The sequence below is a fragment of the Natrix helvetica genome (assembly GCF_964273705.1).
Source record: "Natrix helvetica genome assembly, chromosome: 5".
Lineage (NCBI taxonomy): Eukaryota > Metazoa > Chordata > Lepidosauria > Squamata > Natricidae > Natrix > Natrix helvetica.
This window is the reverse complement of record NC_138551.1, coordinates 53,096,228-53,110,653: the sequence shown is the minus strand read 5'-3', so window position 1 is coordinate 53,110,653 and position 14,426 is coordinate 53,096,228. Positions and strand designations below refer to the sequence as shown.

General features: G+C 35.7%; 1 protein-coding gene across 4 annotated transcripts in view; it reads left to right on the top strand.

The window, feature by feature from the left end:
• The first annotated feature begins 220 nt into the window (after positions 1-220).
• Positions 221-14,426, top strand: part of COL17A1 (collagen type XVII alpha 1 chain) — a 73,375-nt gene continuing 59,169 nt past the window's right edge. For 3 of the 4 annotated variants that reach the window (XM_081956445.1, XM_081956444.1, XM_081956443.1), the window contains exons 1-9: positions 221-370; positions 4,463-4,524; positions 5,294-5,338; positions 6,421-6,519; positions 9,420-9,551; positions 9,981-10,028; positions 10,658-10,693; positions 11,816-11,863; positions 12,349-12,492. In XM_081956445.1, the coding sequence (XP_081812571.1) occupies positions 4,470-4,524; positions 5,294-5,338; positions 6,421-6,519; positions 9,420-9,551; positions 9,981-10,028; positions 10,658-10,693; positions 11,816-11,863; positions 12,349-12,492 (607 nt within the window). In that variant the 5' untranslated portion in view covers positions 221-370; positions 4,463-4,469. The remainder of the gene's footprint in view (positions 371-4,462; positions 4,525-5,293; positions 5,339-6,420; positions 6,520-9,419; positions 9,552-9,980; positions 10,029-10,657; positions 10,694-11,815; positions 11,864-12,348; positions 12,493-14,426) is intronic. The other variant, XM_081956446.1, reaches the window with a different exon arrangement.

The following is a 14,426-nucleotide window of genomic DNA, read 5'->3' as shown; positions in this document are numbered from 1 at the left end:
CCTTATATTTGAAATGGCTGAATTCGAGTTGCTGCTTTTCTTCCCTGTACTTAAATTTGATTCCTGGAGGCAGGTTTTTTTTTTCCGCCTTCTTTCTCGCCTGCTGTTTTAGGTAATTTATAGGGTGGAGTAAAGCAGGAAACTATGATACACCATTGTCAGGACTTGTTTAAGAGAAACGTTTTGGGAAACAGAGCCTACCCATTGGAAGGGTGGGGAAAATAGATTAAATACAAGACCAATTCAGCATTCTTTGAGGATCACTCAAGAACAACTTACCACTAAAGCAGTGCTGTTACACTTGTGGTCCTGTGGAACATCTGGAATACTGGATACGAAGCAAACAGTAGCAATCACCACCAGAATTCAGGTATGCAATACAAGCAAAGAATCAGTCAGAAATCACAGTCTATTATCCTGTGATTCTTTGGAATAAGATTTCAACAACTAACAGGGACTGACACTGAAAACCAAAATGTCTAGTAGCTATTAATGCAGAGGAATGAGCATATGTTAGCCATAGTTAGAGATGTTTAGTTAGAATGCTGGGGGAGGGGGGGGAGAGACTGAGATGCATGTCAAGGAAGAAAGGGAGGATGACAGCACTTCTTCCTATTTATATTTATCAATTTACGATACGTATGTACTTATAGTATATTGTTTCTGTATATTATGGGTATGTATTCTGTTTCTCTGCATACTTGCCTGAATCGCTACGGTCAAAATTCTTTTGCAGCAAAGAGATTATGTGTTACCTTTTCTAAAGAGTGTAAGCAAGCTTAGTTATTTTCACTACCCAGGAGCAATGTATTCTTTCTTTGTGTATCTGGGGAACCAATCTTGAAGTAGTCAACTCTTAGCATAATTAAAATGAGGATTGTCTTTAAAAGATATAAGGTATTCTTTGTTGTAGCATTCTTGTCCTCAAAAGTGTGACCTTTGTCATGCACCTTTATCTACTAGATTTTTTTTCATCAAAAGTATGAAAATAATATAGGTTATATATGTTCTGATAAATAGAAAAAGCTTTTTGCTGAAAGAAGGTAAAATTTTCTGATGGCTAAAAAAAAAGAAAGATTTAAAGTAGTACAAAAACCAGCCTCTCCCAATCTGGCTCCCAGCAGATGTTTTGGGACTACAGTATCCAGAATCCATGAGAGATTGTGTACTTTTGGCTTGGAATTCAGGAAATTAGTTTCCCAACCCATCTTGAGAGTGCCAGGTGAAGAGAAGCTGATTTAACAGATATGTGGAGCAGAGGGATATTCTGTGAATTTTAAATTAATGCATCAGTTATGATCACAGAGGAAATAAGAAGAGATCATTATACATTATGGAACTGACGAAGCAGAGAGTTTTTTCTTTCCATACACCTGATTTGTCTGAATGATTGTTCTCTAGATGAGACTGAGCAACAGGTACTGACCCACAGTTGCAGCTCAGTAAAAGGGTAAAGGTACAGTGCTAATTTAAAGTTTCAGCAGGACATACCGAAGTATAAGAACTAGAGGGTGGAAGAGCATTTAGGATCAAGTATAAAATAAAAGGACATTAAGCCCCGGGTGAAAGAAGCACAAATTCCAGTCCTTAAAGGTGAGAATTGGGGAAGAATTTTAGCAATATTGCCTTGTTACTGGAAAAGGTGGGCTGTTAGAAATCACAGGGTAAAATGAAAATTTGTAAGATTGTTAAGCATTGTTACTTATTAGACACAGATAAGTAGATTAGTTGTATATGTTAGGTTTAACATGTTATAGAAGCATATATTTTATATATTAAACCAACATTGTGTTCATATCAACAGAATGCATTCGGCCTCCTGGTTTGTTGTTTGTACTATAACTTAATTGGAACTCTCATACAAATATTAATTTCCTATTTAGCAATATATGGAAGACAGCTAATTTAATATTATAAATCCTGATAAATTTAAGTAGATGGTCATATTTAAAGCATTGGATGTAAGCCTTGTTGTATTTGAAATATTGGGTCCTGCCTAATGGACTTGAGGTTGTTTTGCCAAAAATTCTCTTCTCAAGATAAGCATAATTTAGGTCTTAAAACCTAAGGTTATTCTATCTGGATAGCGATACTCAGAATCCAGTTTCTAATGATTGTAATATCTTCTGCTCCCAGAAGAAGCAAAGCCCCCCAAATGTTTTCAAATTCATGCTCTTTTTAACTAAATGCATCAAAAGCAGAAAGGGCTTAGTTGTGAAGAGAGAAAAAAAGAACAATGATATCAGCAGTACTGAAGAGTCATTTAGGTGATATGGATGGCCATATAAATAGATTAAATAAACAATAAACTGTGTAGGACTGGTGAAGGAGCAATGGTTGGAGAAGGCCATGACCTTGGGGGGTGGAGGAGGGAGAGGGGGGGGAGAGAGAGGGAGAAAGATTTGCCAACAAGCATTGCCTTAAATACTTGTCCCACACTTTAACTAACATATAATTTTAAAAAAACCTAATACTTTATTTAATTCCTCCTTCTCCTCTTCCAGTCTGTACCATGCCCAGAGTCACTTTCATGTCAGATGGGCAGCTATGCAAATATGATACATAAATAAATAATACCTTTATGCCAAGGAGTAATAAGGGGGTTAACTGGCAGCCAAAATACAGTTCATTCTATATTGTTTAGAAGAGACTATTGTTTTTTCCCATGGCCAAAAAGCAATAATTAGTAGATACATGTTTGCTTTTTTAGAGCAGAGAACATCATTTTCAGACAAACTGAAGAATAATGATCCTTAGCTTATATTTATTTTATAGTTAAGATCTGATTCTAACATATTTCAATCCCACCTTTTCAGAAGAGTCCAGGAAATCATAGGTTTATGATCTTTATTATCCACCTTTGTCTTGTGAGGCTCCTTAGATGAGTATTGTATATGTGAATAGCCTAGAGTCTGAATGCTCAATGTGTTGAGGCAGAATTTGCACTGTAAGGCTAACCAAGAAAGGCCTCTTTGGCCTTTTGACTAAGATTAAGGGTATTATGTGTGTATATCAAGAAATGTTATTACTTCCACCTCAACTTGCTGCTCTCTCTAGAACTTAGCTGGAAGTTATACATGTTGTTATATAAATATTGTTAGAGACCAAGTTGAGGCAAGCTGCTATAACCACTGTTCAATAGAGTCCTTAAAGCCAATTGAAGCAAAGAAAGGCTCATGAAGAAGAGGCTTAAAAAGACAATCAACAATAATGTGGCAGGGATGTAGTTGAGAGCTCACAATGACCCCAGCAACTGAGCTGGGTTTGCCTCAAGGGTTTTACCATTTCATGTGCATCTTTCAAGCATCTTCCTTCACTGTCAGTGCTTGTCTGGGGTGAACTCATAGTATGAGTTTGAATATGACTCAAAGATGAAGAAGGTGTGGGCTTACTTAGGTGCTTCAGGCATCTTTTATTTGGAGGAACAAAAGCCAAGCCATTAGCTAGCATGATCTGTGAATGGATTAAGAATTTAGATGATTTGGAGGGATTTGTTTTAAGAGCTTCTTGAGATATAAGAAAGTAACTAAAACCCTATAAAGACATAGAATTCATCTTAAGATAAGTACATAAAAGCCCCCCAGAACTCCTAAAGTGATGATTAACTGTGACTCACCCACCAGCTTGCTCTCTTTTTCTGAGCTTAAAAAGTAATTTGTTAAATATTTGCCTGTTTGGTAATAGGCAAATTAGTCGTGATCAATCTTACAGATTGCTAGACATGTGTGGTTTTGATCACCTTATACCAATGCAAACTCATGATTAAAAAATCTATTTATCATGCATTCTACAAAAAATAATTCAAATTTTTCTTCATGCTATGGATTACTATGCCATGAATAAAGAAAAAAGTTGGCTAAATATTCATAAATTATCACTAGATGGCCCTGTTGCAGCATTTACCAAACTTAACAACTTCTGATTGAATGGAATTTAACTTCCAGAATACCTCAGTAGTATGGCCACTGCTGAGATTTCTGAATTGATGTCCACACAACTGAACATTAGCAAGTTTAGCAATAGCAAAATCTTTTGCATCTTTTGCCAGATTATGGTTCTTTTGCATGCATCCAGTTTTCCTAACTGTCTCCAAAAATCCTGGCCTTGGAACTTCACTAGAATAATTACCAATTTAGGAGTTTCAAGATGCAAGCTGTCTTAAGGAAACTTTTGTGAAGGGTTTTAATAGAAAGGAACCACAACTTTTCTGAATATTTATAGTGAATATTTAATAGGAAATATATTAACTCCCTCCCTCAAAAAATACCATTACAAAGTTGCATCTTATTTCATGACCAGTCATGTGTTCTGATTTTAAAAGTCCCTATGAAGTGGTTAGTAATTATGGAAACATGTGAATTGCATTTCCTTGACTTAGCACAAAAAGTGCTTGTACTGTACTTGCAACTAAACTGTTGGATGTCTGTTAATTTTTTTACTTTCTTTCTTCACACGTGAGTAGCAATGATATGGATTCCATAACAAAGAAAAACAAGCGGGATGGAACTGAAGTTACAGAGCGACGTAAGTATTTTTTAGAAATATTAGGACCCTTACATTATCTCCCACTTTCAATCTTGGGTAAAAGCATACATCCACTTTCCCCCATCAATTAATATATAATATTAATTAATATGCATATGGTGTAACTTTTTGGTTGAAATTCTGAGTTGTAGCCCAAATATATCTCTGACTCTAGGCTGTTCAAAGTATTATAGTAGAGATAGTGACCCATTGTCTTTTTTTTTTTTTAATAAAGATGGTTCTAAAATTGCTTCAAAACAAAGTGCTAATGTTTAGCATCAGCATTTTTCTCAGGGCACCTCTGCATTCAATAGGTATTCCTAGAAAATATAAAAGTTGGATGTCAATAACCTTGTACTTTAGAAGTACAGTATATCTATTGCCCTTTCCTGCCCCCTTCAGCAAGTCAGAGGAATTACCTAGAGTGGAGTAAATAATTGAAAGAAATCTCACCAGTTTCCCTGTTTAATAAATCGGTATTTGGTAACTTTAAACATTCATCGTTTTGTTATGTTTTGTTAAGAATTGTTCTTATAGAGAAGAGTTTTCAGCTTTTCTCTAAATTACCAAAATGTTATTTGTGGAATCAGTCACAAATGTTCAAAATCATTTTGAAAGCAGAACATTTATTCTCTTCATTTCAGTCTGACAATTTTGAAAAAGAGGCTCTGTTCAGGGAAATACTAATTGTCTCAGCAGAATTGGTACACTGGGTTCCTGGTTTAAAATTTATTTTATTTTCTTATTTTTAAAAAATATGTCTTTTCAGTTATTACGGAAACGGTTACCACCAGATTAACGTCTCTCCCTCCAAGTAAGTAATTGTGGTAAAGTGTTTGTACTGGCTGTGCCTACATCCCTGCACCTTATTTTTGGAATAGGAAAAAAACTATCAAGCTGGTTTATGGGTTGTTTTAACCCCTTATATGTATGTATGTAGCAATAGCAATTGCACAGACTTATATACGGCTTCACAGTGCTTTACAGCCCTCTCTAAGCGGTTTACAGTGTCAGCATATTGCCCCCAACAATCTGGGTCCTTATTTTACCGACCTCGGACAGATGGAGGGCTGAGTTAACTTTGAGCCTGGTGAGATTCGAACCACCAAATTACAGGCAACTGGCAGTCAGCAGAAGTAGCCTGCAGTACTGCATTCTAACCACTGTACCACCATGGCTCATGCATGTATGTGCATGCATGTATGTGGATGTATGTATGTATCAGGGGTGGGTTCTAGCCAGCTTTACTTCTGGTTCACTCATGCATGCACTAGATGCGTGCTGCACATGCCCAGTTCTATTAAAATTGTTCTGTGCATGCAATAACTAAAGTGCCATCTAAAGATAACAATGTTTCAATTCATTGTTTATGTTGCCACAAAACTCTTATCATCCTATTCTACTTCATAAGGTTGTTGAGATAAAAGTTGAAAGCCTTAAGCTTATTTTTGGAGAAAAATAGAGATAAAAGAATATATTATTTTAAACTGTTCTGGTTATCAATACATATTATTAGATAAACTAGTTCAACACATATATAGATAAATAACCCATATTTGAAAAAAAATCTATAAATGATACCAACCATAGTGCAGGAATTACATTAGTAGTGCAGGAATAGCATCAGTAGTAGTTTTTGTGTGAAAACACTGCAAAATTGTAGAATTAATACCCCAAGACTTATTCAAGATAGAACATTGCCAAACATTGTTTGGTTGAATATTTTGCTCTTGCCATTTTTAATTTATTTCATTTTGAACTACTGATTATGATCAGATATTGAGAGCCTACATTATTACGACTTTTACAAAATTGCAAAATTGTACGTGTGTTTGGTGCATCTGTTTCAATCTCTTGCCTTTTCTGACTCATAAACTGTTGTGTTTTCTCTGACAGAAGGAGCTGGTAGTAGTGGACATAAATCAACAGCTTATAGTGGAGGAAGCAGCATGGAAAGGAGGACATATGGTCATGGTAGCAGTTATACCGCAGCCAGTAAGTGGCTTTCAATCTGAGAGCAAATAAGAGTTTGAAAGTGAAAGTCATACATGGGAATGGAAAGGCCAAAGAATGGAGGGGTTGGCAGAGATGCTGACTGCTGGAAAATGTCAAAAGTGGGGGAAATGAGACATTCTTTTGATTCTTTACTAAAGAGTGATTATCATAAAAATATAAAGATGTCACTTATAGATATTGGGTGACATTTCTTAATTGAGATGATGAGATTTATTTTCACAGGAAATGCTACCATTCATTAGTAGGAGTCCAGCCTACAGTGAGGCAACTATGCCAAATGTTCATTGAAACAATCAATTTTAACCTCCTGGATCTGCAGCAAAGTGGAGGGCTGCCTGTGCTTTTAGGGGGAGAACATCCATGGGGTAGTGGCTATGACAGAGAAGGCCTGCTGTCCATCTCACCCACATATAATCTATGCAATCAGGGAACTTTGAACAGGCCCTCTCTGTTACTAGACTGAATAAGCAGAATTAGTTCTGACAAGGCATTACCTGATGGATTTAGGGCTTTAAAAGTAATGACACTTGGCCAAGGAATCTACTGGCAACTAATGCAATGTATTTCATTCATTCTATCCTGGCAGGTTTACTGCTGTATTTTACACCAGCTGCAGTTTCCTATTATTTATCCACTGTTCTTATCTTGATAGATCTAAGTTAATCTTTGGTATGGAGCTCTGACAAAAATCTAAAGATATTTAAGGATTTTGATAAGCCACATATTAAATAAATTATTCCAAGTATGCCTTGTGTTTAGTTAGGTCTCTAATCCTTAGGCTGAAATAGTGTATGCCCGTTATTCATTAAATCTGCAGTTAGCCAATAAATATCAAAGTATCGGTTTTGAAGCTGTTAGAAATTAGAAACCAACCTGAAGTTTCCACCAGTAGGAAACCACAATAATTATTCAAAATTGAAGTTTCCACCTGTAAGAAACCACAATAATTATATAAACATTGGGAAGCTGGAATGATTAAAACACATTCATGGATTATTTTCCAATTACTCTTTTATGCTTCAACATAGCCACAGTTCCCTTGTTTTTTAAAAATAGCATTTTAAAGCTTAGAATGTGAGAAAAATCTAACAAAATTATTGAGCTAAAATTTTAATAATTTTAGATCAGTTTTTCTTAAACTTTCTGCTTTCAGGATGCCTTTGCACGTACTGTATAAAAATTATGGAGGACTCCAAAGGAGTTTTTATTTGTTTAGGCCATATTTTTCAATATTTGCCATATTATAAATTCAAATTGGCACATTCATAAAATATTTATTTATTTATTGTGTAAAAATTAAACCTATGAAATGCTAACATAAATAAAATACAGTAGTTTTCACAAAAACATATATTTTTAACAAATAAATAAGAGTGACATTGTTTTAAATTTTTGCAAATATCTTTGATATGTGGGGCAAATCATTTTAATTTTACAAACCCTTAATAGGATCTTGGGGACACTTCAGGGCCTTGGATCACACTTTAGGAAACAATATTTTAGAACACATAAAGACTTCTGATAGCATTTAAAAGTATAAAGTTATAGAATGTTCCCAGGCTGATAATACTACACCGGGTAATATATTTGTGTGGTCGTATTGTATTTTGTGTTTCATTGATATATTTGTTTTTAGCCATGGCTATTGTGTTTGTTTCATGTGTTTTTTAACTGTTATTTGATTTTGATAAAATTAATAAATAAAAAAAATGGAATAAGGTAACTGGTAATCAGAGTAACCTTAGGAAAAACTGATATTAGGACATTGTCCAAAATAAGCAGATGCTAGTCAGTCCTTTTGAGGAATATGTTAAAAGTCTTATTCAACAGCAGTATATACCAGAGGTGGGCATCACATACTGTAACAACCAGTTCCCCCAGCATCAGAAATGTGAGGGCACGTGCTGTCCGCACATGTGTGCAACGTCAAAAGACATGACAACTTGCTCACACACAGTCTGCGCATGTGTGCAGCATCAAAAAACACAGCAATTTGCTCGCACGTGCCATCCACACATTCATGCTGCATTAAAAAATGCAGCGATATAGGATGGGATTTCACATGGGTGGTTGGGTGGGATGGCCACCCACAGAGCGCAACTACCGATTCTCCTGAACCGGTCTGAATCAGCAGCAGCACACCACTGGTATATACTATATAGCAGGGCTGTCAAACTCACAGCTTGTGGGCCAGATGTGTCACGCTAACCATGCCCATGCCCAGTTTAGCAAAGGAGCAAAAAGTTGTGATACATGACAAGATGCTGCCGTGATGACGCGAGTTTGACACCCCTGCTATATATCATACTAAAAGTATGTGTGTTAATATATATTATCTGCTATATAAATGTATACATATTTCTATATAGATAGCATATAATAGCCAGTATCTATTACTTCAAATATAAATCCCAATGAAGCATAAATCTTTATTACACTTTGCAACAGACAGCTCACATATAAATTGATTTTTCCTGGAAGGAATTCGCTGGGATTAAAGGGGGTTTAAGAAAAATGCACATTTTTATTTGTCAAAAATTATGATGTTGTTATAAAATTATAACAATTGTAAGTGTTGTTAAATATGTTTATCAATGCATTTTGCTGTATATTTTGTTTGTTACATTTAACTCAGAAGTGAGCCAACAGTTAGTGTCTACTGATCAACTTTTAAGTCACTTGTGTTTCACAGGCTAGTCACTCTCCAGGGGTATTCTGATTGTAGGATGATCTTTCTAGAATTAGAGAGATCAAATTCATGTAATTGTGGCTATCTAGATAAGACAAACAAGTGGACAGTTAAATGATGAGAAGACATCATTTCCCACACAATTCAGTCCACCAAATGTGAATCTGAGGAGGTTTTGTTTCATCTCTAGGTGGGAATGCTAGAATGAATACCTCCTCTTCCTCCTACAAGCAAGCCACCTCTCCTTCTTCCACTCTTACCAAATCACCTGGCTCCACTTTTGAACGAAAAACCTATGCTACCCACCATCCAGCATATGAAGGTATCATAAAAAGAAGCAGGGTTAAATGATTTTAAAGAATTTCAAAGAAACCAGGGTTAGGACAATTTTAACTGATAATCCCAACTTTTCTTAGGAACTAGATACTGTATGGCTTGCTCTTTTCAGTAAATTTTGGATTGATCTGTTGTTCAGTAGAACAGTTCCATTCATGATCTTTGCAGGCATTTTCATTATGATTCGGATTTCTAGCATAATATTCCAGTGATGATATTACTTTATCTCTGTTTCATTGAACACTCACTTCTGTTGCAGGCTAATTAATACATTTTCTGCATGTGTTCTTCAGGCATAGTTTAGGTTTCAAAGTATGCTTTATTACATATTGTAATATGATGAAAATTCAGTATGTGGAGTAAACTACATAATACTGTTTTCAAATTTCTTTTAATTTAAAGTTTTCTTTTTCAGGAAGCTCCAGTGCAAATTCCTCGCCAGAGTTTCCACGCAAAGATTTCGGTACATTTTCCATTTTTGAGAAGGACCTTAGTATCAGTATAGATACTGAAATGAATTAAGAAAGTGATGCGGATTTGCCTAACTTTCTTCTTTTCTGTTCTAATGATAGAATTGTATTCCCTTTGCAACAATTGCTCAATAAATGCTATTGAGCTATACTTCTAAATTCTACTAGGGGCAGCAAATGAATGAATATATACACCTTTTTGTGGTTTTTATCTAGAAAAAATAATTCATGAAATGCTTGCTTATTCACTACATACATGGCAAGTTGTTTTCTTGCCTAAAGTAGGAACACAAGCATCAATTCATTTTACCATATATATTCAGCCACAAAGGCAAATATAAAAGCTATTAATAACAAATAAAAGTCCAAAATTATCAACAATCCTATATTACTTAGTAAAACAATAAAACAATGCCTACTTTAAACTAAATAGGGATATGTCAGCTGGTATTGTTTTTTTTTAAGGCAAGATGCTGAACACCTTCACTGAGAATCTATTGTATTCGTTATTTTGCATATGTATTTAAGTATAAACTCGGTAATGTTGCTGTTAGTTTTTAGAAATCTACTCTCTTTTTTTTCCCAAATCAAATTTCAAAGAGTGATTTTTTTTCTTTTATAGGTTCTTCTGCTACCAGGGGACGAAGCCAAACCCGAGGTAAGATCGCATATATATATATCCTTAAATATTTATTCCATTTGAAATTTGGATTGATATTTGGAAATGCAAGTTGTTGCTCAAAAAAATTCAAAGAAACTGTTGGTATTTGTCAAAGAAAAATTGTCTAGAATTAATAAATATATTTTGAATTTATGCTGAAAATATGAACAATATGAAGGGACATTTTGACATGTATGGTGGCTGTGTAAAAAAGCTACAAAAGTTTGGGTACATACAGTAATTTAGAATTTTTAAAAGCTAATGTACAATGTAGCTAATGTACAAGCTAATGGCTTTTCTTTTGGGATTACAGACAGCTAAAAAACGTTATGGAATTTGTTTTTATAAATGACAACTGTAGGACGATTATCACATGCTCAAAAGCAGAAAGGTTCAACATTATCCACAACATAGTGAAGATGATAGCATTTTCAGAGATAGCTCAATTGATTAATTCTTGCTTAAAGAAAACATCTACACTAACTTTTTACACACATATATATTATGTATTATGTATGTATGTATGTATGTGTGTATGTATGTGTATGTAGATATGTATACACACACACACACATACATACATAATACTTTTGATTATTAGAAAAAATTAAATAATAGAAAAAGTAAGCCTTTTTCTGTCTAAAACTGAAACTAATTCCAAGCACATTTTTTCTAGCAACTCTTTCAGATGATATAGTAAGGAAAAAATCACTCTTGATACAGGAATTTCAGCAACTGACTATTTCCCAATATCTAATCAATGTATCCCATAATATACATAAAAACAGAGTGTTCTTTGCTTTCTTTTTTACTTTTTTTCTGTGAACTGACAGATCTGTTCACCAATAAAAGAACTGAAAGATGGACGTTGTTAAAACTGACTTTTGAATCCTTATCAGAATGGGGACCAACAATTTCAAGTAATAGACGAGTAGCAAGAAGAATTTTTTTTAAAAAAGAAATCAGATAGAACTAAATACAATGAACTAGATCATGTTCACTTATAGCTTTGTGGAATATCTTAAAATTCAACACGAAACACTGCAGCTTTGGGATATCAGATAACCAATACACTTCCTACTTTAAAATGAGCTTTTTATTTCCCTTTGTCTTGCACAGAGAGTGAAATCCGAGTGCGGTTGCAGAGTGCTTCTCCATCAACCAGGTGTAAGTACTATCATTGTGGTCTATGTTCCTAATTTGAACAAAGGTAGTTGCATCTTTGGTAAACAATTCACAATTGTCATCAGTAATCTTTTTCTTCAACTACAATTCCCCGCCCAGTATGTCATATAATACTTTTAATCATCAGAGTAACCAGTTGCCCAGAAATGGGGAATAGAAATAGATAGCTAGAATAATTATAGTGGCTACTGAATTATATATGGCATGATCATGATGAGAAAAGAATATTAATATTGAAAAGCCAGTTAACACAGAATCAAGTTCCTTTTCGCTTAATGTTCAAATTCAGACATCCATTAAAACTTCTATCATTGGCTTCAGATCCATCTATTGATCAAAATATAAAACCTCACACTTAGTATGGTGATTAGTTGATTTGATTAAGCAATTCATTGTCCTTTCAGACGCAGTTTATATCTGAACACAGTTGATGTGGTTAAGTTCCCAGTATCTTTTTTCTCCTTTAGGGACAGAATTGGATGATGTCAAGCGACTTTTACGGGGAAGTCGATCAGCAAGTGCTAGTCCTACTCGTTCCCATTCAGGCACACTCCCTATTCCAAAGAAAGCTGTTGTTGAAACCAAAATGGTGACAGAAAGCTCCCAATCAGGTACAGTCCATTGAGAAGCTTGAATTGCTGGGGAAGCTACAGGTTTCTATTAAAACAATAAGGAAGATACTACAAATATATTCTTTAGATTATTGAGGAATAATAGAACGATCATATTGGAAGGGACCTTGGAAGCCTTCTAGTTCTAACCCTAACTCTCTTGGCTATCTAAATTTTGCTTAAAAACCTCCAGTGATGGAGCCATGTTACTAAAAAAACTTTCCTGCTGCTTAATAGTTCTCACCATCAGGATTTTTTTTTCTTATTTCAAGATTGGATCTTCCTCTGTAAAGCTCCCACGGTTCTTGTTCTGCCCTTGGGAGCTATGGAGATTAAATCTATAGCCTCTTTTTGTGGCTGTTTGAAAGTATTGATAGACTGCTATTATGTCCCTCCCACTTTAGTCTTCTGTTCTTTACCCCTACCTATATCTCATTTACAAGCCTTAACAGTATTACAGAAAAAGTAATACTGATCAAGGCATTCTACTACTGAAGGAAATAACATAATAGTATCTACTCTATTTTCTGTCTTCTGAGTCCCAGCTGATTGGGAGGAAATGGGGATTTTGCAGTAACCTACCCCCGGAGTGGGGAGGGAATGGAGATTTTACAGTACCCTTCACCTGCCATGCCCACCAAGCCACATCCACAGAACCAGTAGTAAAATTTTTGAATACATAGATGATAGATAGATAGATAGATAGATAGATAGATAGATAGATGATAGATAGATAGATAGATAGATAGATAGATAGATAGATAGATAGATGGATGGATGATAGGACAATCACCCTCCTCAAAATGGACAAAATGGACAAGTCAAAATACAAAATATAAAAATGTTTTCTATTTTATATTTTGCAAAGTGTATTTTTAGGTTTTAAGCAAGAACACCATGCATACTGCACATCAGTGACATGCAGTCAGGTGAGGCAAGTGAGACACAGCCTCACCGCTCTCATCATGAAAAGAAAAAAATGTAAAAGGAAAAAGCTGAGCTAGTTGCTGCCTCACTGTGGATGACTCTACTTAACTGTTAAAAAAAGCCTCTAAATAGCGCCCTCTACTATGAGGCAGGAGAACTGCATGCCTCATCTAGTCTGACTTTAGGTGTTTTATGATCACTCGAGCAGAGTTAAGCAAGGGTTAAAAGCCTAAAAATTCCTGATGCAGGTGAGGCATATTAGATGGCGCTTTTTTAGAGGGTTTTTTTAACAGTTAAGCAGAGTCATCCATGGAAGCCAGGCAAAGAGCCATGCTGTAGTACACACACTGTCCCCCAGCCTCTTTCTTTTGGAAGGCTCGGATCGGCTCCCCTCCGGCTTCTCTGCCTCTCCTCTCAATCCATCCTGCCAGCAGGAGGTGAGTGGGTGGGCTTTATTGCGTTCCAGGCATTTCCCACCCAAATAGCAGACTGCATTTGCAATGGTAGAGGAGTTTGGGGAAGGCAGCAGGGGAATGGGGGGGGGGATGGCAGAGGAGCTGCTTTCAAGCCACTGGAAAAGATATCGAATCCAACTTGTGTGTGTGTGTGTGTGTCTGTGTGTTTGTTTGAGAGTGAGTGAGAGGGGGACAGGGGTAGGAGAGATACACCAACGTGTGGGTGTGTGTGCGTTTGAGAGGGGGGGAGGAAAGGAGAGAGGGAGGAAGGAGGGGAAGGGAGAAGAAAAAGAAAAGGAAAAAAGGAAACTTATTTCGCAAAGGAGAAAAACAAATGCTGTCATTTTAAATCAGAACTGAGCATGCCTGGCTGTGGAATTCTGGGAGTTGAAGTCCACAAGTCTAAAAATATTTGAAACCCACCACTGTGTCAGTGCCTCACCAGCCATAAACCTCACTGCACGTCACTGCTGCACATCTATTTTAATTCTTCACATTTTAGAAGTTATGATTCAATGTTTGGCAAAACTTTGCATATTAGAAATAATGAAA